Below are 24,612 nucleotides of genomic sequence, written 5' to 3' on the forward strand. Positions count from 1 at the left end.
TTCCAAAAATCAAGAATCCTGTCTAATTGAGTTCTCAAGGAAACTGTCACACAAAGTGATCTGTGGTCAGGCCAACATCACATCACAAACCCAGCAGGGCAAAGCTGCCCATTGCTGATTGTTATGGTCCAGCTTGCTAAGATGGACCCGTGGCTATCTTTGAAATCACCTTGGCAGTGGCCAGTGAAATTCTCAGAATTCAGTAAACCTTTGATGATGGGGTGTGAATGTTCTAATCTTGGGAACCAAAGGTTTGAAGATTGAGTTCCAGCCTTAACCAATCGTTCAAAATACATATGTATTCTACTTAATTTATAAGACAAACCACCCTCAGCTGTTCACCTAAATCAGAGGCCAGAAAACTATAGCCTGTGAGCCAAATCTGGCTGCTGTCTAGTTTTGTAAATAGTTTTATTGGAACATAGCCACACCCTCTTGTTTGCATGTTGTCCGTGGCTGCTCTTGCCCCGTAATGGCCGGATTGGGAAGTCGCGACAGAGACCATACTGCCACAAAGCCTTAAAATATTTATTCTCTGGCCCTTAATGGCAAGGTTTGCCTACTCAGCATCCATGGAAAGACTTAAGGGATTTATACAGATGAAGAAAGGACTCCTGGCATTTGGGGAGGACTCAGTGACAGGGCAGATGATTGAAACAGGACACCACTGCTCACTGCTGTCCTGTTCTCTCCTTAGTAGCCGGTCTCCCAGAAAGAGGAAGTGAGGAGGCATCCTTTTGGTTTTTCTGTCTTCCTACCTGCTTCTTACCAGTGTCATTCTTGCCACATGTCATAAGGCCTGATCCTTGTTAAACCATCATAAGAATGGGGTCTATGGGCTCTTCTTACATAGCTATTGATCTTTTATGCATGAGCCCAAGAGCCCATCAAAACGCATGGGAAGGCATTGAAGCATAAGGCAGTTTGCCTTGCAAGTAAAGTATGTAAGAAGTAGTCAGATGTTTGCCTCTAGCTAGCTCCATGACCAGAATGTAGCTACAGATGGGTCTGTTTGGTATTAGATATTTGATTTTCTCTAAGGCTCCAGAGCAGAGAACTGTCTCTCATCCTGGGTCTGCCAAATGATGATGGGAAAGTCACTTTACTCCTCAGCATCAGGTTCCTCATCGGTGAGGCAGGTGCAAAAGTGCAGGATGCTGGTGGATTAGATTGATCACATGTGAAGGCTTGGCAAGGTACCTGGCATAAAGAAGTCCTTCTAGAAAGCATAGCAGATGATCCTGGCTAGTTATTAACCCACTTATCATTTCCTCCAAAATTTAATTTGGTGAGTTCTATGGAGGAGTTCTGTACCGAAGGCAGAAGGGCCTCCAGAAGAAGGCAAGCTTTAGGGTTATATCATTACCCTTCTCCCTGTTGCCCCGGTTTTTATTTTCTACTTTTCAGTTATACATGTAATAAGTCACCCAGCTACAGTTGTGAGAGACTGCATTAGATTGTGTGCGGGGTTACGGGTGGGTTTGAAGATGATGATGATGCTCCTTTCTTACAGAGCCGCAGGGACTTATGAGGACCTCAGGCAAAGAGCTGGTCTTCCATTCTGAGAGTCATCAGGGAGGGAGAGAGTCCCTTGAGCCCACTGTTCTGCCCTCAGGCCTCAGTTTCTTACATCTAGCAGATGAGGAGAGGCAGTGCTTTCCCAACCTCACCCACAGGGGGAATGGGAAGCAAGCAAACATCTAGGATTCAGCTGGTCATGGAACTTCTAACTTCCAAGGGCATTAGCCACTGCAGATACTCAACCCAAAAGAATTCCCATAGTAAGAAGATAAGAGGTCAAAATCTGGCAGTGCCCTGGGCCTCCTGTGGTCCTGCAGGTGCTGGGGCCTCTCAGTGCCTTCAGCTGAGCCCACCCTAGCAGTTGAACCAACCCCCACTGCCCATCTTGGCTCACCCACTCAGTGTGTACTTCCACATTGCCAGTCTCCATAAGTTGAATTCTCCTGACCTAGAAGATGGAAGGCTTAGCCCAAGAAATGAAGACTCAGAGACTGGGGTACAACCTGCCAACAAATGACTGAGAAGCTTTTGGCATGGGCCTGGAGCCTTTCCCATGGGGTCTATCCATGGAGGAGGTGGTGAGGCTCGAACCTGCCTCTATGATGTAGAAGCTTAACTCTCTCCCAGGAATGTAGATGGGAGAGGTGCCAGCCTCCGCCTTGGAAGAAAGAGGCCCAAACTGAGATTAAAGAAGGTCAGAGCAAAAACAGAAGTGAAGGCTGAGCTCAGAATCGTATTATACACTACTGCTCTTAGTATGGGCTTTGAGCCAGCAGATCCTGTGTGATCCAAGGAATTTACACCAAGGGGGCCACATAATTTTTGCTTCCATAATGGATGATGATAGTGTCTCCCTTTGAGAGCTGTTACCAGGAATAATTTGGACAATGCACATCTGACAATTGTTATAGTTACTGAGCATGTCTGAGATCACCATAATCACCATTATCACCACCACTATCACCAGCACCATCATCATCACCATCATCACCGCCACCACCACCACCATCACCAGCACCATCAACGCCACCATCATCACCATCACCGTCATTTCCAACCCTTCCTCTGCCAACAAGGTCTTAGTTGGGTGTTGGGGAAGCTGCTGAATAGTTGGGGTCACTGAGGCTGGTGGGTAGTGCATTGTTAATGAGACTGAGGGTGATCCCTGGGGCATACCTAGCTATCAATCCCATTGGAAAGCTGATTTGCAGTCTTATATGAGAAGGCAAACTGGCCCAGAGGTTTATTGCAAGTGTCACAACTTGGGCACATGTGTATGTTCAGCCATTGGCTAGAACCAGCAGTGAAGGCTGCCACTTTAGAAAATGGGCACTAGTGCAGCTGCTCCCTAGAAGGGGGCACTGTGGCTTAGTTGGTCAAAACTGATGCTGCTTGGCATGCAGTTAGGTGCTCAATAACTGGTTCTTGAATTAGTGGATAAAAGAATAAATGAAGGGAGTTCCATTACATTCATGTGCCTTCTCCAGTTTCCCTCGTGGTGCCTATGCTGTGGGCTCAGGATGGGAATCCCTCATGACAAACAGAAATAGTCCAGAAGATAGGCAAACAGGAAGAGAAAGCTTGTTTTCTGGTCATGCCAACTTTGAATCATTTATTAGCAATTTCCCCCACGAGGATCATATTCAGTAGAGAGGTAACATCTGTTTGCAAGCCTGTGTCCTTGGGAGACCGCCAGAAAAACCTTATATTCTGAAATCCTCCACACTGGGACCTGAATGCTCCTTGTTCTCACCCCAGGACCTGCTGGGTTCTTCGGGGGTGATGGGCGGGACTCTGCAGGTAGACTCCAGAGGTGGACAGAGGCAAGTGCTTACACATCCCAAGTGCTTGAACATGGAGAAATTAATGTTTCCGTGGGACAGGGTGCTGCCACTTGCAGGGCTCACTGCAGAACCCCCAGGACCTTTATGGTCCCGCTCCTCAGGTAGGGTTCCTTCTTATCAGAGAACAGGGCCTTTGCAGGTGGCTTTTTTGGACCAGTGAGTCCGCTGGGCATGCCCCCGTGTCCGTGTTCCAGGAAGGATGTGACAGGTGTGTTGTCTCCGGTGGGAGACCGGAGGTAGGAGCTTTACCTCCCACCACTTGCATCTGTGGTTAGTGGAAGGTAGTGCAGGGGGTTGGGGGCAGAGGGAGAGGATGGGAGGGAATCCGGGTCCCCTGCCACCCCTGTCTGTGGTTAGCAGACAGCTCTCAGGTGGGGCTCAGGCTGCCCTTTTTCTGTTTCTGACTTGCTGTTTCCACTCCTCACCCCCCAGGGCACCCCTGCTCCTCCTACCCCATGCATACACACATTGCAGACACAGGGCAGTGAGGCCTCACTGCAGATCCTTTTCTGGGCCTTTGGAAAGTATGAGTCTCTAGGCCTGGGTCTTTTATTTTGGGAACATCATCAAGCTATGAGCATCTTGGAGGGGACTCTGGAAAGAGGAAGACATTGCCCAGTGATCCAGTTATTCCTGAGTCTGCCAGGGGGTCAGTCAACCCATGACCCCTCTCCCTTACCTTCCCAATAAATCCTGGGCTGCCCTGGTCCCTCCTGTGTCCCTTCAAAGGCCTGGTGCTCAGAATCGAGAACTTACCCAGATGGGAGGAAACAAAGGAAGTATGAGGTCCTGGGGGCGTGCCTCAGCCAGAGCTTACCTGGGCCAGGTGAGGAGCTTGGCAGTTGCAAGAAAGGACACAGCTGCCTATGGGCTAGGTCATAGCTGGGGAGCCAAGAGATGGTGAGGCTGGGGCTCTCTTCCTGGACTCCAGGTGAGAGCAGTCCTGGTACCCAGGGCACCTGCCAGGACCTGCTCTAAGGAAGAAAGACCCTTGCCCTTCCTGGGCTCCTTTGTCTCCTGCCCTGGTCTCATGGCTGCCCCCCTCCTTCCTTTTTTCCAGGTCTGGCTGTTCATCAGATTATCACCATCACTGTCTCCCTCATCATGGTCATAGCTGCTCTGATTACAACTCTTGTCTTAAAAAACTGGTAAGGCTCCTCAGCCCCTCTGGGCTGAAAATGGGGGCTGTGGGGGGCTCCTGGGGAAGTGTGCACAGAGAGTCTCCTACTTTTCAAACCTGGGCCCCATTGCATCCCAGGGCATTGTTTTTCTCATTTGGGTCAGAGAATGGGGTGCAGCTCTGGCTCTTGAGACACCTTGGGGAGCATCCTCTGAATGTGGGGTTTGTGTGCAGGATGTGAGCGAGCCTAGCCCCCTCCTCCTCATTGGGCAGCAGGTGCTCCTCTTCCTGAAGCCAGTGGCTGCATTCGCTCATGCCTTTCCATGCCGCCCAGCCAGTCCCAGCAGCCCCGGCGGGTCTGCACCCACCTCTCGCTGCCCCCGGCTGTCCAGGCGGCAGTGCTCAGTTGGAACCCTTCCTTCCTCTTGCAGCCGCTCCGTGTCTACTGAACTAGGTTATTGCTTTGCTCCAGGGAGCCTGTCTTTGCCTATTTCCTCCTGGAAATTGGCCTACTTTGAGGTTGGCCTTGCTAGGTTTACACACCTGCTACACCCCTGGGAACACCGGGGCCCTGCTGGGTGACCCTGCTGCACACACACCTCTGAGGCCCCATCTGCCTGCAGCCACTCCTCCAGCAAATGTGTCTCCATTTGGCATCAAAGCTCCAAGTCCCTCGTAGAATAATACACCCAAATGATCCCCCTGTCACCGGCAGGTGTTGAGAGGAAACCATACGGGGCTGATGGGTGGCAGCTGCCCCGAGGGTCCAGATAATGGGGATTGAGAGAAAGCCAGTCCCCAGAGTTAGTGAAGGTGGGAGGGTAGGGATTGGCACAACCTCAAAACAGACCTCAGAGCAAACCAGTGAGGCCTCCCAAAGGCCAGCAAAGCCGGGGCCTGGGGAATTTTCCAGGACAGGTGATGAGGACAGCACTCCGCTTGCCACTTCAGGGCGTCTTGGGCAGAGGCCGGCCAGCGGGCCGGAGGAGGGACTCTGGAGCCTAGGACCAGGGGGATGTGCGGCAGGACAAATTCCATCGATCATCCTGATGGCCCTCAGAAGGGACACTTGCAGTGTGACAGGCGGGCCAGCTCCCTCTTGGTTTCCCACATTTGGGTTTGCAGCGAAGCCTCAGAGAGCTCTTCTGAGTAGGCCAACCCAGGCAGTGGATGAGGGGGTTCATGACCTTGGGGGGGCTCCCCTGGCTTTTGCATTGATCTTTCCACCTTTGTTTACGGGGTGGGGCTTCTGGACCAGGAAGCAGGACTCCTCTTACTGGAAGGTTGAGACAGGGCATGTCCATGACTTACAGGAAGATGGGCTCATGGACCCTTGCCACTCATGGCCCTCCTTCTGCATTGACTCTGAGCACGGTGGGGCAGGGGAGAAAGGGAGCTAGGTCCCCAGACTGGGGGCACCCCAGATTTCCTTCTAGCTGCCCTCCTCCATGGGGATGGGACTCATTCTTGTGACTTGCTGGAAGTGAGTAGGAGAGGTCCCCCATTGTCTCCTCCCTCAGCTCCCGTGGCTGATGAGGGTGGGGTTCCGTGTCCATCCTTGGTGGTGTTGGGTGGCCTCTGTGGCCCAGAGGATCAGGAAAGTATCCATAGGGTGTTCAGGACAGTTCTCTCCATAGACTGACAGCAGGTGAACATCACCCAGTGAAGGGTGGACGATCCACTTTCATTTCCAACTTGGGACGTGGGCAGGGGCGGGGCTGAGGAGGCAGGGCTCCCCACTTAATAATTCTCCCCAAAGATAGTTACACAGTCCATTCCAGAATGAACCACCAGACCAGCCCCACCAGTACCCATCAGCTCATGGGGAAACTGAGTCAGCACCACTGCCTGGCTGACATCATTTGGCCAGACAAGGCCTCATCCCTGGGAGAACACAGCTGAGACACTTCCCTCATAATCTGCCCCACAATAATGGCCACACTTAAAATTCAAATTTTATTTTTTATTAACAAAAAAAGAGAAAGAGAGAGGGAGTGAACTGATTGTTTGATTGTGGTTGATCTTTCTGAAGAGGCTGGGAATTACCATTTAATATTAAATGACGAATAATTAATGCTTGGAGACAAAGGTCCCATGGTCTAAGTGCCGGGTTCTGGCATCTGCCCACTGCACCCCCACCCCGACTTCTCTGTCACCAGCTGTGCCCAAAGCGGGAACACGCGTAGGAATAGCCACCAGCGGAAGATCAACCAGCAGGAGGAAAGCTGCCAGAACCTGACGGACTTCACCCCTGCCCGGGTGCCCAGCAGCCTGGACATATTCACGGCCTATAACGAGACCCTCCAGTGCTCCCACGAGTGTGTCCGGGCGTCTGTGCCCGTGTACACCGACGAGACGCTGCACCCGACCGGGGAGTACAAATCCACATTTAACGGGAACCGGTAAGCTCAGGCCTGGGCCAGACCCCGGGGCCACAGCAGTGTCGCAGGGGCCCTGTTGACCAGTGGGGGGCATCCTTCACGTGTTTCTGCAGGGCAGGGAGGGGCAAGCAAAGGGACACAGCTCCTCTAGTGAAACGAGAGGGGCGGGCAAACAGAAGGTGTGTGGCACCCAGAGACAGAACAGAGCAGCCAGGGTTGACCTTCAGACTCCACACTTGGGGAGGAGACAGGCAGCCCCCCACCCCCTGGACACCCTGGGGTGGAGGCTGGGCAGGCGTCATGCCAGCCTGGAGCGCTGGGCCTTCTGATATCGACACACTACCCGTCCGTCTCTCTGAACGCCCAGCAATAAAATGTCAGCGGCGCATCTAGCAAAAATATCAAATACCAACCAGACTCCTGGTTATTAAATGCTTTTTTTTATTAATCATGTGTAATCCTTCAAAGAAGACATGACCCGAAAACCATCCCTGGGAACATTTAAGAAACCCTGGAGTCAGCTTCCGAGGTTTATCCAGAATTAGATTAAAATATCAATAAGCTATTTTTTTTTAAGGGAGCATGCACATATGTATCATTTTGTAAATTTAAACAACAACCACTTAAAAATCTTAGGAAGAAACCAGTAGGAAACCAGGTGGACCTAGCAGCAGCTAGGGATAAATGCCCAAAGGGACCCAAAGCTTGCCTCCCAGAACCAAGGTCGAGGAGACTCAGAGTGACGTTTGGCTGTGCTGCCCGTCATTCACAGGCCCCTGTCCTGGCCGTGGGACGGGGCCTTCCTTAGGCTCCCCCGCTTGTGTCTCCACACTGGACTCTGTAGTACTCCCCGAGATGGTCCTTTCCCAGCCGAGGAGACTGGAGAGCAGGATTCTTGGGACTGTCCCTCCAGCCCACGTGGCTTTTACTTAGCAACATTTGGGGAGCACCGTGGTTCCATCCCAGCCTTCCAGAAAGCCTAGTTAGCAGAGAACTGGCAAAAGGATTTTCAGACCATTTCACTGAGTGCGTGTGTGTCGGTTTGGATATGGATGCTGGCCAGCCAGGGCTTCGGTTTTGGGGTGGGGAGTGGGTTACCAAGGGGCATTGTTGTTTCCATTTGTCCCCCTCTGGCCTTGCCCTGTCCACTGCAAGGTGGGCACAGCTGGTGCTTGTAGCCCTGGTTCCGAAGCATCGGATGGAATAGGTTCTTATTTTTTGGCCTGACGTGATGCACTGTTGACTTTCACTGGCCTTTGGAGAGGGGAGCTTAGGTCTCAAAGGTGACCAGTTACAGGGTAGCCGCTTCAGAAGTCAGGCCTGCCCACTCCGTAATGTGCAGGAAAGTGGGTGGCATTTCTATCCTCGGAAGTGGAGACCCCAAACTTTGTGCATGTTCATAAATTAAAAAACTAAAATCTGGAGTGCCAGCTTCCTTCTGTGCATGGCTCCCTCAGGTTCTGTGTCCTCCAAGGCCTTCTAGGGTGGACGTGAGAGTGAGGCTAGCCACGGAGGGCGGCGGGGGGGTTTGCCTCCTGCCGGAGGCCAGTGGGTCCACACGGAGCTTGGCCTTCCTGGGTTCTTCTTGGCTCAAGAAGACAGTTTTCGGCAGCAGGTCTGAGCCCGCCTGCTTGTCGGGTGCCCCGTACCAACACGTGCAAGCCCATTTTTCTGCTTGCTGCAGACCCTCTTCTTCTGATCGACATCTTATTCCTGTGGCCTTTGTGTCTGAGAAATGGTTTGAGATCTCCTGCTGACTGGCCGAAGTCTTGTTTACCTCCTGGGGGCAGGGCAGACGCCATGTGTCTGTTTTATGGTATGTACCTCTTTTTCTGGACATTGATTAATTTTTTCCCCCCTTTGCCTCACCTTCCCCATCCCTGCCTTCACTCTGGGACACCTGGGAGCCCTTCTCCACATGGCAGATGGAATTCCAATAGTGCTGCCTTCCAGAGTGTGAGCCGGAGAGCTGGGCTTGTGGTCTCTCTGCTGCACTTGTTAGAAATGCCCCGGTGGGAGGGAGGGACAGACACAGAGGACCGGCCCCGAGGAAGGCCCCAGCCTGTGTGGCCTGTGTGGCTGGCCACTGGCAGAGAAACCCAGTCTCTCAGCAGGCAAGACCAGGGCAGTGGCTGCGCCGGCAGGCATCACACCTGCATCGGATGTCTCTACATCGGCGGGGAGGGCGTGGGGGAGAATTAAAATACAATTTTGGATATAAAAATAAGAGATAAGAAGGGAAATGATAAAGGAAGAAAGCAAAGAGTTGAGACATCTACTAATTTGAAGCCAGGGACCGGCACCAAAACAGGATGAATTTTCCACGCTCTGCTGGATAGGAACATTTGGTTTGCTTTCAGTGATATTAACTTTAATGCTAACGTTAAATTGCTTTCTTCTGCACCAAATCTTCCAAACACGCAGGCTGCTGGGGGGAGAAAGAGCATTTCGCCCCCATGACTGCACATGCTTGACGCACAGTCAGTAGAGGCAACCCGGGCTTTGGGCTTTCTGGTTTGTTTTTCTTTTTTGACGTTGGGTTTTCTAAGGATCCTCATTTTTTCTCATCCACAGATACTCTGTGACATCAGATCCCTTCCCTGAGTAGGGAACTCGGTTTCTAGGACATTATCAGTATCTGAAAATACTGCTTCTTCCTTCTGCCCGCCTCCCAGTGCAGGAATCACTGTCCAAGTGGGCAGCAGGTGCTTCCCCGGGCGCGCAGGTGTGCCCCTTCAGGGGCCAGCTCTCAGCTCAGAGTCCGGGGGGAGAGGGCAGCTGGAGGAGCCTATGGCTTTCAGAAATAGAACTCAACGAGTCAGTCCTAATCCAGCCCTAATGAATCGAATGTTTGCTCCAAATCAAATCTCCAGCCCTCACTTCCTGTCCTGAAGCCAAAATGACCTGCTTAGCTTGGTGTTCAGCCATCGGGCAGAGAACTATGATTAGATTAGAATGGAAAGCACTCCTCCCTACCCGCTCCGAAGGCCTTTGTTGGGGCTGTGCAGGCGTGTTAGGTAGGATGCCCTCTGTTCCCGATCATTCAAGGGCCAGATGCACCTGCATGGCCCATCCATCAGAAGCTCGTGCCTCTGACTTCCTCAATGTGACTCACCTCATTAAGGCCAGGGACAGAGCTCCCGTTGGAGTTCCAACCAGGCTAGCAACAGGGAGCTTCTTATTAGCAGTGGAGTTCCCGCCTGCCTGGTGAAACTCTGCAGGATGGCTTGGTGGTCGCCAGCATCCCTGTTAGGATTTTAAAAATGCATAAAAGCATAAGACATTGATCTGGCCCTGCACATCGAGGCTTCTGCTCCCTTCTTTCAAGGGCTGTAGGCTCATGGCGTGGAGGTGGGCATGCCCTATGCTCCAGGGAGCCCCTGCTGGTGGAGGTGGGGACAGGTGCCCTAACGTGGACTTTCAGAGGGTACTTATGGAGCACTCTTTACATCTAGGGACTCATACTGTTCTCCCAGAAATGCCACTTTACAGAGGGGAAGCTGAGGCATGAAACAGTTAAGTGACTTGCCTGAGGTCAGTCAGGTTGCAAGTGGTGTGGCCAGATCACCCCCAGGTGGCCTGGCTCTGTCCCCTGTCCCACACCCAGCCCAACCCCAAGTGGGAAGAAAGTTGGTGGCAGCTGAAGATGGGCCTTCCCAGTAAGTTGGCATCCTGGGACATTCATCTCAATTCTGCAGGGCAGAAACCACATAGACAGGAGTGCCCAAAAGCCTGAGCCACCAGCCTTCTCATCCACATTGGAACAGGGAGCCACAGCCCTGACTTAAAAAAAAAAAAAAAAGTAGAAAAAAGTGCTTTTATTGACTCTTCTGCTCCAGAAAGCTTTTGTGTCCCAGTTCTCTCTTCTAGCAACAGAGAGCATCAAAGGACCCCATGGACTATTGGTGGGCTCTCCCCATCTGCTACTTATAGGTGGGCCCTGCCTGGACCACATTCCTCTTAGGGTGTCTGGACCCTACCTGCCAGCTCACCCCAGCAGCTCTCAGGACCACCTCCATTTGTAGGAAGTAATGCATCTTGACCCATTCACTGTGGATCCCAGGTGAGCCATCTGGGGAGGTGAGAAGTGCCAACAGGACCTACTCTGAGTCCCACCCTGAGCAGCCGCCACACCTGGGTGCTCCAGCCACCACCTGTTCCCGCAGATGCAGAACAGGAAGGCCACGCAGTCTTGTTAGCCTTTGATAAATGCTTAAAGATTCCTTCACCATGTGCCGGACAGACTGTTTATCACTCACGGGGAGGAAAGCATTCGGATTCTAAGTATCCCTGATTCTTGCAATTAATGCCTGGACATGAGCATCGAGCGGAGAATGTCCAGGAAGATCGCTCAGATTTACTAGGGTACTTATTGTCCCTTAAATAAATAGCAATTAATACTAAAACATTTAATTAAGGTTTAAGAGCCAGCGGAGATATTTATCTCTTGCATAGCTTTTAAGTCTGTGCAAATGCATTTTTAATGATGATATAGCAGTTTGTTAGCACACCATCTTGTCGGCTCATGCTAACCCCCACACACATGTGGGACCCAAAGGTGGCCACGTTCGCTTCCCTGCAGGCAGGTGGGTGGTGGTGCCTGCACTCTGGGACATAGCACTCCAATCTGGGCAGGTATTCACCCTGTCTTCCCTATTTGGCCTCTACAGTAGATTCCAGCAAATTCGTGCCTCAGACCACCTCCAGAGTGGCACCCGGCTGTTCTGGATGTGACACCATGAAACTGGCCTTTTCCATACTCCGTGGAAAAAGGCCGGGGACACCTGCCTGCCATTGGCTCTTGGGCTAATTTCCTGTCGTTTTTCATATAACAAGTAAACTTCAGAAAACCTCATTAGTGTTCAGATCTTTGCATTTGCCAAGGCCACTTTATTCCCCACAGAGACCAAAAAGTAATAAAAGTTCTCGCATCTGAAGCCAGTAAGAAATAAATCATGTTTTATTATTATTTTCAAAAACACACTGAAGACATAACTAATAAAACCCGAGAAATGCACCTGAGCCTTCCTGCTTTGTTCTAAAAAATACATTAACAGAATACCCAGCTTTTGCAATTCAGAGGAACACTGTTTTCCAAGCAGCATGCAGACCACTCTGCAAACTGATCTAAACTGAGCACCAGCAGCAAGGCAAACTTGGTGGCAAAGTAGCCCTTTCAGGATGCGGAGAAATTTAACTAGCAGCCAGTGGCTCCAGGGCCCTCTTGCCATAGTCTGTTCATTGTTTTGCAAAAGCAGTCACTGATCTTTGAGCCTGGGACCCACCATGTGGTTGGCTGCTGGTGGGGCCAGGCAAGCCCACAATCTCTTTCCAGGCAGCAGAGGGCACTAGTTTCTCCAAAGTCAGAATTTATCCCAGATCCCAATCTCTCAGCTCACTTTGCAAGGCGCAGCTTCTCTTTCTGGCCGGGAACCAGGTGTGGACGCCTTCGCCACGTTCCTCCAGCCAGGACGTGGGGGTGGGGGTGGAGGGGTTCTCTTGGCTATCTTTCCCGACTGGCCTGGGATGCACGTCCCTCTCTGGTCCCTGTCAGGGTCAGTGTCCAGCTGGGAGGTTCACACACCAAGCCTTGAGAACAGAAAACCGCAAGCCCTCCCAGGAGCTGAGTGCAAGCAGCAGGAACCTAGGGCAGACATGGAAGGTGGCCAGGGTAGTCTCACGCCCTCCTCCTGTCCTATCAGGGCGATGCCACCCTTGTTGGGACCCCTCACAGGGAACCCGTGAACCTCTGCGGGAAGCCAGTACTGCTCTTCAAGTGGATATTCAGGGCACAGGGCTGGAGCCATGTCCCTGTCCTTCCCTCCCTCTCTTTCTCTCTCTGCCTCTTCATCCTGAGATTTTTGGGTAGAGACAGATGCCTGTAGGTTTGGAAGAGGCTCTGTCCCCGAGCAGCACAAGGGCCCCTCTGTCAACCCTTGCATGAGGCTCTCCTAGTCATAATCCACCTGTAGGCAGCATGTGAAGGTCATTTCAGGCTTTAGTCTCAAGGGCTGCGGACAAGGCTACTTCCACACAGATGCCTCTTCCCTTAGCTGCATCTAGTACTGAAGGCCCCAGGCCAGGCACAGAGCTGGAGCCCCAGCGAGCCAAGGTGGACCTCGCAGGACTTGTGACAGCTGGGGAGACACATGGCACATACACACTCAGGTGAGAGCCCGTGCAGCTCATCCTACAAGAGCACACTCTAATAGACAAACTTGAAATAGAGATCACAGTTAGGAAAGGAAGGGACATCCAGGAAGGCCTCCCCAGGGTGGTGACCAACCACAGAAACCTGAAGGACACAGAGTCAGAGATTTGCCATTGGAGGCCAGGCAGCTGCCTGGAACGTTGAGGCAAAGGGATGCAGGGCAAAGAGGCAGAAGCACTGAAGTCCCTACAGATGTCCCCCCACGAGATGGCTGGCCCGAGGGGAGGGGTGAAGCAGCGTCTGGCACCTCCATCTGTCTGGTTAAGCTCAGAATAAAGGATCAGAAAGCAGCCCTGCCAAGGTTCTCGCAGGAAACCTCCCTCCGTCCCGGGGCAGCTAGTGTGACCTGTGCTCTAACGCAGGACCCTCTGCCAGTGAGGAGGGGGCGCTGCTCGTCCTCGTCCTGGGACAGGGGACAGCTGCCCAAACCAGACACTCACCAGGCACAGGCTTCAGTGTCTCCATGTTTTTTTTGATGTACATTTCTTAAGTTTTTAGCGGTAACATGTCCATAATGTGAAACTGACCATTTTAACCATTTTTAACAGCACAGCGGCATCAAGCACCTTCACGACATCATGCATCCATCACCACCACCTGTCTCCAGAACCTCCTCATCGTCCCAAACCGAAACTCTGACTCCATGAAACACCGACTGCCCCCCAACCCAACCCCTTCCCCCAGCCCCTGGTGCCTCCTTCTCCTCTCGGGCTCTATGCTTTTTGCTCCTCTAGGACCTCATATGAGTGGAGTCATAGAAGATTTGTCTCCAAATTCTTAGCTTTCCAAAAACTAGAATGAAGATAGACACACAGGAGGGACATCTCTCTCTGTTATAATGGCTTCATTTTTTAAACCCCCACCCCCACCCCATCCTAGACAGTGGAGGTGAGCAAGTGCAGAGCACAGCTGGAGAACAGCTGCCGAGGGTGGTGGCACCCATCTGGTGAGATGTCCTGTTTCTTTACACAACATGACACACCCCCACCCCCCCACTCATGGTGGAGTGGGCAGCCCCACAAGAGATGAGTAGATGTTCTATTCAGGCCTCCTGGACTTGCCCAAATGTGTCGTTTGGAGGTGAGGAGGCCCCCAGGGGCCCTGCCTTCGTGTCCAGACCAGGAGGGTTCCTGGAAAGGAAATGAACCCCCACACCCCCTGCCCAGGTGGAGGAGACTGTGCTCAGGCTCCCGGTACAGAGGGGTCTGAGTTCCTGCAGCCTGAAGATGTGCCCCCCACCCCGCCCCAGCCTGGGTGCCCTGAAGCCCTCATTCTTGGGGAGGATCATCCCACGGGCTTAACTCAGGATGAAGAACCCTACCCCCTAGTCTGTTGAGAAAGGGGTAATGAGCCGAGGCCGGGCACATGATCAGAGTCTCCCGGGGAGCTTGCAGAAACCCATCTTCACAGTTCCCACCCTGAGGAGCAGAGGCGGGTGTAGGACCCTATTTTCTGAAGTGCTCAGCTCAGCCTATGACTAGGATGGGGCCAGGCCGGCCGCTGTGCCGGAAGGTGCTACGGAGATGCGAGAGCCCCAGCCGTGTCCTTCTGTGTTTCATTTTAGAATTGTTGCCTCCATTCTAGTTGTGTCATCAGCATAGATGAGGGTGCAGTGTCACCCCCCTTTATGCTGTTTGCAGGTCCTCATTTCCTGTAACTGTGGGTGCAGAGGGCTCCAAGTGACAGCAGAGAGAAACAATGCCCCCTCCTTCCAGCAACAGCGCCTCCAGGCTGAGCCGTGACGTGCTCCAACACCCACCACCATGCCCAGAACAGCCGTAGCTCCCTGACTCTCTGGGAGATGCTGGCCTCTGAGATCTGTCACGGGGGCGGGAAGACTTTGGGGTTCCTACTTTCTGAGGCTATGCCCGGGCTGGGTAAGAGCCACCCCTCCTTTGCAGTCAGCTAACTTGGCCTGCAGGCACATGTGACTCACCTTCTTCCTGTTGTCAGCAAGATCATCTCTTGGGGAGACCCAGGACGTGGTTTTTCTGATGCAGTCCATGAATCTCTCCAAGTCCCAGCCTCACTGAGCCTCCAGCTGAGCAGTGGAATGAAATGGACTCTGTTGCTTCCCACCATCCATAAATGGAGTGGGCAGCACCTGCGCTCTTGGCGGGTAGGAGCTGGAAAGGGACTCAGCGTGGTGCTATATGCGCTCAGTCCCACAGGCTTGGGGTGCGTGGTGCCCTCATAGTTAATGCAGGGGTGGTCCCAGCCCCTCTTAGGAAGCGCAGGCTCACTCCTGATGTGGGCAGAAACAGCCCCTTCATCAATTACTATGATTAGCACGAGGTCCCTGGGACTCCTCGCATGTGCACCAATTCCTGGTGCCTAAGGCTGGCAGACACCCTGCCTGCTTGGGGACACTGGTGTCTGTAAGCCAGCGAGCAGCCTGGGGCTTGGTTGCAGAGGCTCAGAGGGGCTGCACAGACTGATCCTGCCCTTGGCTCCCTACTATTTAATCTCTTCTTGTTTTCTTTCCACACAGGATTCCGTTGGTGAACCTGTAAAAAAAAAAAAAAAAAAATTAAATTAAAAAAACACACACACACACACAAAACCTAAAACTAAACTTTCTACGGGGAGGGTCCCCATACCTACCGCTTCAGTTTGCCGGTGGGGAGCTCAAAGAGCAGGACGCTATAGGCCAAATATATTTTTATAAAAATGCTCACGCCTATGGGGGACTGCCTTCTGCCAGAGTTTTCTTTGGAGAACAGAAAGAAGAAAAGCAAGAAAGAAGCTGGAGACAGAGAAGGCCAGCAGGAAGCACCTGAAGCCTGGGATTTGTACTGATTCTGAACCTGTGCCAATAATACCATTATGTGCCATGTACTGACCCGAAAGACTTGGTGACCAAGCCGAAGCCAAGCGAACCACGCGTAGAAATCTTACAGAAAATGGGGGGTGGGAATCTTCCAATAGAGTCGCTATTTCTGGTTAATATACATATATAAATATATAAATACACACAGACACACACACACACTTTTTTTGTACTGTAGCAATTTTTGAATATCTTCAATGTTCCTTTTTAAAAAAATGTTATCGGTTACAAAATCTGATTTATTTAACATGCTTAGTATGAACAGAATAAACTGGTGTTTTCTACTTTGGCAACATATCGCACACACAGGCACACACATGCACACATACCCACACACAAACACGTACACGCATATATATGCATCTATTGGAAATGCAGTTCCACGAGTGAGCACATTCCTTCTGGTGACCTGGTATCCCATTGCCATCCATCCCGGGGGATAGCCTGGACCCACGCAGACAGACCCCTCAATGACACATCCTGCATTTGCTGGTATTTGGTGAGTGGCACTAGATGTATAATTTATTATCTTGGGCCAGAATTAAGAATGCCATGGTTTTATATACATACATATATATAGAGAGACACATAAATACGATCTTTTTTCATTTAATTGTTTGAAGAAGCTACCTAACAGCCACACACACATTTATGTAGCCAGCTGCTTACAAATGGGGCTGAGCGTCAGATTGGGTGGGTGGTGGATTCCTGACCATCTTTGTGTTATACAAGCATAGACCGAATTAAAGAAAATTTTCCAGTTCCAAAAATTAAAGGAATATATCCTTATAATGTGTGTGCGTATGTCAGAACAGAACCCAAAAATATACAAGGGCCCCAGTTTGTTTGAAAAGGAGGAATCATTCCATGTGTGAGGGACCCAGGCTACCCCCATGGGAGCTGTGCCCTGGCGTGTTTCACTTCTCTTCCACACACATTGGTGGACAGGTTGCTGCTCTTTCTAGAACCCAAGCATGAGTTTGAACCTTGATGGGGATTGTAGCAGAGAGGCTGTGTCTCTTGCTGGTGCTGGTTGATCAACATTTCTGTTTTGCCATCAAGAATCCTACAATGGGGCTTCCCAGTGGAAATAGGGGCTTGAGGCTGGAGCCTTGTGGAAGGGAATCCCAACCACACATACTTTGCTGGAAATACTGCCATGTCTGGGGCAGGCAACTCCCTCCCAGTCCCAGCCATATAACAGTGCCCTGGTGCCCCATTGTGCGGCGTGTAGGGGCACTGTAAGGGATGGGAGGCTCCGTTGGATCTTGTTTTCTCCTCACAGGGATCCCAGATTAGGTGCATGTGACCTGTCTTCTATGGATGGCCCGCATGTGACTATGATTTCACCAGTAGGGTGTGCGAACCCATCTCGTGAAATGACCCGCAAACCAGGCCAAAAGGTTGAAGGTTAGGTGGGCAGTTAGCCTTGTGCCCACTTCTTGGCCAGGCTGGTGACCTCTTTCTTCCATCAGACTCAGTTCCCCTCTAGAACACCTTGAAATGTACTTCTGCACCTCCTAGCATATGGGGGAGCAAAGCAATGCCAGGGGAGGAGAAGACCATAGTGCTAGGTCTATTTTGTTTGGAATGGCTTACCATCTGGGAAAATCCGATTCTTGGTTTTGGTTTTGGTTTTGTCATTTCCCAAAGCTTCAGCACTTATGGAGACAACACACACACACCTGCCACTGGCTCACCTGCATGGCATTAGAAAGCACACGTTTCCCCATCCATCATCCATCTCATTACCCTCAGGTGGCTGGAGGTGGCATGGAGGCCCTCCTGACTCAGGTGGGCACAGCTTGGTGTGAGCATGAGGCAAGAGCTGTCTGTGCCTACTAGGGCAATGGAAGCTGCTCTCCACTCTCTGACACCCTGAGCCAGGGAACCTGGCCGAGAAGGAGGTAATGGCAGGGTATCTGTTTGCTCACTAACAGCAGGAACCTGGGATTCCTCATGACACCACAATTTGGTGTCCATACCTCTGACTGCTGCTCAACCCCTTCCTCAGACCTCGGGCTGCACTCCTGATGCCTGAACTCTTTCCAGAATGCCATGTGATGCCGAGCTTTTGAAGGAAACTTACGATAACAAAGCTCCCCACCCCACCCCAACACACACAGAGCCCCAGCCCACTGGGCACATGCTCAGGGCGGGACTGGGCGCTGCACACACGCACGGCCAAGAGATGCCTGCACATTCCCCACCAGGAAGTCTGTTCTGAGTTGACATCTGTCAAAACAAATCCAACTCAGTGAAGGCTACTGTTTCGTGATGATGGAGGGAGTGTGTATAGGGATTTTAGTTTTTAAATGGTCACCTGGAAACGTGGAAGCATCATCTCTGTACAAGAGGATAGTAGAGGCAAGTGAACAGGCTTACAGAATTCAGCTCTCCCAGGAGAACGTCTATAAAGTGAGATAGCACAGGATTTCCAGAGTCAGGACCAGCGCACACGTCCTGCATGGTGTGTGTCCATGTGGTGGGTGTGGCCGTGCCCCTGCAGCGGAAGGGGGGGGCATGCTCTGCTCTGCCCACTGCTCTCCTCAGCCTCCTGCAGGCCTGCAGTGCTCCGCCAGAGTTCCGTCTGCCTGGTCCTTAATTTGCTGTAGATATTTTTTCCCTCAAGAAAAGCACTCAGAGGAAGAGCCTTACAGTTTGGTAAGTCCTCCAATTTTTGTTCATCTCTATTTCATCCCTGAGGTGACTGAAATCCAAGGTCAAGGCCCCTGCCGGCACACAGAGCACTGTCCATCATCTACTGTTTAAGTTTTTGGAACAACTGGGTTGGGTGTTGGGCACTCTGCTGTCCAGTCAAGTCTGTTTCTAGGCTTAATTACTTCTAATCTTTGTGCATTTGTCATTTTTATCTGGTTGAAATAATGAGTATAATTACTTTTGTTGACAAGCTCTGAGTGCCAAGGGGAAGGGGCTCCAGGCTCGGCTGGGAAGGCTTCCTGGTCATTCCCCACTGGGCTCGAATTCCAGGAACATCTAGGGCAAAGCCCAGCCATGTGCCCACTGCATTTGTCTCCTTGGCTACAGCCTGCTTTCACGGGGTGTGGAAGTGTAGGGACCCCTGGGGCACATCAGAGGGCTGTTAGTCTCTACAATCCATGTCCTTCTTGCGCGGGAAGGACACACCACTTAGGAAGCCTTGAGTTTTCCCAAGTGTGTCTGGTCCTTCCCCATCCTGAATTTGGGTGGACATCTTATGCTGCATTTGACTAGATATTTATCTCAATCCTTCATGGAGCATTTGAAACTTAGGAACATGGACTACATGGACTTACCAGCAAATCCTACCAACTCTGAATTTGACTCTGAATTCAGTAGTTACTCCCACGACTTTGACATCTTCGAGCACTCTTCCTTCTTACAGATACATTGCTCTTTCTCAACCACATTTCAGCACCGAGCAGAATCTTGTGTATAGGCTTTGGTCTTTTGAAATTTTGTGTGAGGACGTCCATCCCCATTTGTCATATCAAGGAAATGCACATATCAGAGAATTGACCCTTTTGCCTTGTAAGTCTCCATTTGACTCTTATTGTCCGAGGAGTTATTCCATCTTTTTTTGCTTCTTTTCCCAGATTGTCCAGTCTCATCAGCAGCTCAGGAAGCTAGGCTGACCCCAGTCTCTTGGGAGATAAGACGAGGAGCCAGGGCTGAGGTTCAGAGTCGGGACCTGCAGCCTTGTCAGGTCAGGCTGGGTCTTCCCATAACTTACATCAATCCATACCTTTCTTTGTCTGTATTGTGACACCGTCATCTTGTCTCATCAAGGAGGTCCCAGCATGAGTGAGTGTCGGCACCCCCCTGAGCTGTCCTTCCACACACTGCCCTGTCTCCACCCAGTCACCCCACACATCACAGTGGGGAAGGGCACTGAGGCCACCCTTGTTTCACCACAAGAGCCCCTTAAGAAGACACTATTCACAGAGGCAGTTGGAAGAGAAGCAATTCTTTGTGGCTTGCCCGAATTTGTCATTCATCTGCTCATGCAAAGACTTGAACTTCTGTTATGTTGGCCACATGGTGAAGAGCAAGATGGACACGATCCTACCCTAATGAGTTTTGCTTTCTACTCTGGGAGGAGGCAGATAATTAACATAGAATAAAAAATTAATGATTTCCAGAGAAAGAGATATGTGACAGGAAGAGAATGGGGCAAAATGATAGCAGGAAGAGAAGGCAGGGCTGTTTGTGTCTCCTGGGAACCGTCACTTGCTTAAGGAGGGCTGGTTTGGGGTTGAAGTGAATAAGGAAACCTTGCTCCTACCTTCTGGATGAAAATGCAGTGCAGTGCCGAGAAGGAGATGTCCCAGTCATTACAAACCATCCACCTAATTTCCCCCAAAACTCCTCACCGTTCTGGCAGGGAGTGGCCCTGCAGGGGAAGCAGAGAAGCAAGATGATGAACTTCCCTCTCCCTTGACCACTGCCTCTCTCCATGGACCCTTCCTGTGCACATATGTACATTGCCAAGTCTTACTTAGGTCAACCAATTCTCAAGGAAGACACAGGAATCCAAGGACAGAGACACAGCCCATTGGGGACTGGGGGGCCCAGAGAGAGTCATTCCTCCTGAGAAGAGAAGGCAGCTGCCTTTTCCAAAGCTCACCCTCAATACTGATCACACTTAGCAACGTACTTCTTAAACAACATCTGCTTTTAAGTAAGCAGATACTCCAAAACACGCCATGATTCATGTAATTTTGGAATGGTTATTTTGGTGCAGTTTGTCAATTTGCTATGCCATACTGTTTTTTGATCGTTTGTTTGTTTTCCAATGTAAATAGCACAGCCCACATAAATGAGCAAAACTCTCACCATCTGAGAGTTTTTGATTATTCTTCCTGACTTATTTTACATCGATGTGCTTCCGGCTATGAAGACAAACTTGCTCTTCATCCCCTACTCTGAGCCAAGATTTTTGTGTTAGTTACACTCAGCATAATTTGTGGGGTTTTGGCGAGGTCTTAAATAGTTGTTTGACATTTTGAAATATGCTGCCTGCCCTTCCTTCCAAAAAGTGTGGAGCATGGTTGAGTATAGTTTTGCATTTTGGGGTTAGAGTTTCCATTCGATTACACTCGAAGTGGGTAAATAGAGGTGTGGGCAGAGAATCATTATTGTTTAGATCACCCTGGTTATCAAGCAAACAGAAGTAAACTTCTTTTATGACCTCAGATGATTCTAGAAGGATCTCAACCAGCAAACACAGGATACTCAATTTCTAGAATTCAAATCAGTCACCATGTGAGCAGACAATCCCTGGCTGAGGAATCAACTCTGCACAATCTCTCCTCCTGCCAAAGGGCCATTAGTAATGCTTGTGCTTAATCAGAGTAGCTGCCACACCAGAACAGACAGCCAGGCTCTGATGTGTTTGTACATACTCCCCTCCACTCCATTTCATTTTGGCTGGAGGGGGTTAAACACACAGGCTGCAGCAGAGGAGAAAGCTGTGCAAGCATTGGCACCATGAGTGCAGAACAACCCAGGAGCAGGAGGACAGATGCTTGTCATGGGCTCTTTAAGGCAGTAGTGCATGGACAGCAGGCACGTGGAGGCAAGCGGCTTCTCTCCATGGATTTTCAGACATCATGCCAGTGACAGGTCTACACTTCACCCTTGTAATTGCACAGCCCATGCCCAGATGTAAAGGCAACTGAAGAGAATAGTCAACTTGGTTATAATGTGTCTGTGTTGGAGCTGAAATGCTAAAATAAATCTTTCCATTGCATTTCCCACTTGATGGATTCTTTGTCAAATGCTCCAAGAGTTAGTGTGCATAGAATCAAGGGAATAATTTTGAATGAATCCATAAATCTAAGTCATGTAGCTTAAGAGACATGGTTTAAGCTGGCCAAACTTACCCATCTGGGACACGTAGGTTTATGTGGGGTAGGGGTAGTTTAAACAGCTAGTAAGTATGGGGCAGGGGTCAGTGGATGTATAGTCATGTTATGTCTTCTGTGTAGGGTAGAATCAGAACACACACACGTACCATGAATAGTGTAAATTAAATAGGTTAATATAATAAGCCGAGAGAGTTGCTGAGACATCCCCTGAGGCTGAGTTAACTCTTGCCAATATCTTGAATCTCAGAGTAAAACATCTGGTGAGAAACGTGTGGCGAGAATGATGCAGAGGATCAGATTTAGGAAATTCTGTATGAAAGTTAATTAATTTTTTCCCAGGTGGTCTCTCTCTTAAAATAGAATACCCTGGAGACCTGGGTTTTCACACATAAATCAGCATCTAAATATCTGCAACACCAAATAACAAATCCCTACAAGCTTCATTCTTATGTGGACATTAACTCAGCTGATCACACTGGTTATTCTTTATCAGATTTCTTAAATTCTGCAATAAAATGCTTTAGTGTTGATGCTTATAGCTTTTGGGCTGGCACCTGTCAATTCTTGCTAGTCTGGCTAAATATGGCAAGTTATTGCTTCCAGAGAATCGGAGAGAATATTAGACATAGGAGAAGCTAGAACACTATATGCAGTCCTAACATCTACTTTTTGGCACCATCGTACTTTGTACCATGAACACTTATAGCCACAAAAGTCTAGGAAAGGGGAACCCCTTGCGGACCCTCATATAATGATTTCAAATCATTATACAAGGAACTGTAAAGTCAGATATCACTATGCCAACTTCCTGGGCCACTGTCCCATTTCTATGACAACCATCTGTTCTTCACTCTTCAATCATTACAAGCCAAGAGGGCCAATCTCAAAGCCATTATAACATCCAACCTCGATTTTCAAATTCTGAGAGACCATCAGGAGTAAGAGACAGGGGCTTTGCTGACATCGTAAGCTGCTGAAGTCCATGGAAGGGTGTAACAGTAAGCCCGCAGCACTGTTCTTGACCAAGTTTTGTGAAGCAGCCACTGCCACTGGAAGGGACCCTCCCCTCTGCCTCCAAGGTCTATTTTGGGCTGGGAACTCCATTCAATATTTTCTCTCTTATGCATATAGATTTCTAATATGTTATGTGAGTACCTACTACTTAAGGTCTACAAAGCAACTAGAGCATTTTTCTTGATGAGTTTATAGCAGGAAAACACAAACTTAATGGAAGTCCCAGAGAGGAGGGATCTAAGGTGCTCCAAGGTACTACACCAGTTCTGCATAAAAGCACAACTCTTCTCCCAGTGAAGGGCACTAAAGACAGGGATGGGCAGCTGGTTTTGAAAAGTCAGCGGGCATGGCGGATCCCACATTTGGTCACACACTCCTTGAACTGAACTGTCATGACCGACAGACACATTTTAAAAAATAGGCTTTTTGTTTCCATTTCACTTGCATTTGGGTTTCTTCCTCAGAAGGATGAAAGGTCCTTGGCAAAGTTGGTTTTCAGTCAACTGACCATAGAACCAATTCTTAGAGATGAATTCCCAGCCCAAGATGACATGGAATGGCTTGAGGTTCAGCGAACGTTTCAGAGACCCCCGTGTTTGTACTTCTCGGTGGGAAGACAGAACAACATCCATGGCATTTGTTGCTCCCAGAAACACTCACCAGTCGTGGTGAGAGGGACATGTGGGAACTTGTGAATTTGGAATGAAAATGAGATTTAGGGGAAACATGTGACCAGGTGATTGTTTTCTTGAAGACTAGAGTTTTGTGTTGTTTTGTTTTCCCTTTCTTCTGGCAGCCCCATCTGGATCATTTCCTTCTCTCACCTTCCCTGCAAAGTAAGATGGTGAGTGCTGGAGCCCAGAACTCAGTTACCCTTCAGTTAAAATGAGTCAAATGAAAAGCAGAGCAACAACAACAAATCCTTCCCCAATCTTTAACAACCTTAACTTGTTAAGTTGTTTAAGTTTACTTACCTTGTGATTGAGGTATGGATCAGCCATAGATTAAGGTTTTCAGTCTCTCTACACATGATATTGATCAGGACTCTTCTTGAACATCAGTTAAACCCAGAAAGTGTTAAAATGGACATTGGAGGAAACATGGATCATATTTTTACATTATTTTTACATTTTCTCCCAGAAGGAATAAATGTTTACTGCAAAACATTTAGAAACTACCAGTAACCAAACAGAAGGGAAATATCTGAAACGCTTCAATTGTTGTTTCATTCAGTGGAAACTATTTGTTCAATGCTGAACCAGTGAGGACCAGTTGCAGAGATCCCTCTGGAGTTGCACACTTGACAAATCTGGCACCTATGTATGTTTTATACAAAAAAAAAAAAAAAAGTCCTATTAGCTTTGGAACGCCTCTTTGCTGGTTTAATTTGTCATTGACTAAACTCATCATTGATCATTGGAGTGCCACTAGGAAGGAAAAGGCAGTCAGCCATTTGGATGTTTTACTTTCACATCACCAAGCCATTGGCACACCTGGGCATTTGGGTGAGATAAAGAGAATACTCAGAGAAACATCCGGATTATTGGCTGGGTTTTTCACATGGGGCATCTTTGTGACACATACCTGAGAATCAGAAGGATCCATTTCCATTTTCCACATTCCTAGTGCATCTAAATAACACTTGAATTTGCCATGTCTAGTTACATAAATTTAAAGACAGGCCCATCTCTCTCCTCCTCCTCTTCCTCCCCAGCTCACCCATGGAACTGGAAAACTCACAGATCATGACCCTGAACCACAGGATGAGAAATTAAATGCTTATGGCCAAAATGGCCTATTTTCACAGGTTTTAAGTTAAAT

General features: G+C 49.7%; 1 protein-coding gene across 1 annotated transcript in view; it reads left to right on the forward strand.

Moving 5' to 3' along the window:
- AJAP1 (adherens junctions associated protein 1) overlaps positions 1 to 16,682 on the forward strand; it is a 115,620-nt gene extending 98,938 nt beyond the window's left edge. Inside the window, exons 3-6 of the mRNA XM_041769811.1 lie at positions 4,426 to 4,513; positions 6,645 to 6,887; positions 8,551 to 8,682; positions 15,569 to 16,682. Coding sequence (XP_041625745.1) covers positions 4,426 to 4,513; positions 6,645 to 6,887; positions 8,551 to 8,623 — 404 coding nt within the window. The 3' untranslated portion in view covers positions 8,624 to 8,682; positions 15,569 to 16,682. The remainder of the gene's footprint in view (positions 1 to 4,425; positions 4,514 to 6,644; positions 6,888 to 8,550; positions 8,683 to 15,568) is intronic.
- Positions 16,683 to 24,612: the final 7,930 nt, after the last annotated feature.

The sequence above is a fragment of the Vulpes lagopus genome, chromosome 10 (genome assembly GCF_018345385.1).
Source record: "Vulpes lagopus strain Blue_001 chromosome 10, ASM1834538v1, whole genome shotgun sequence".
NCBI lineage: Eukaryota > Metazoa > Chordata > Mammalia > Carnivora > Canidae > Vulpes > Vulpes lagopus.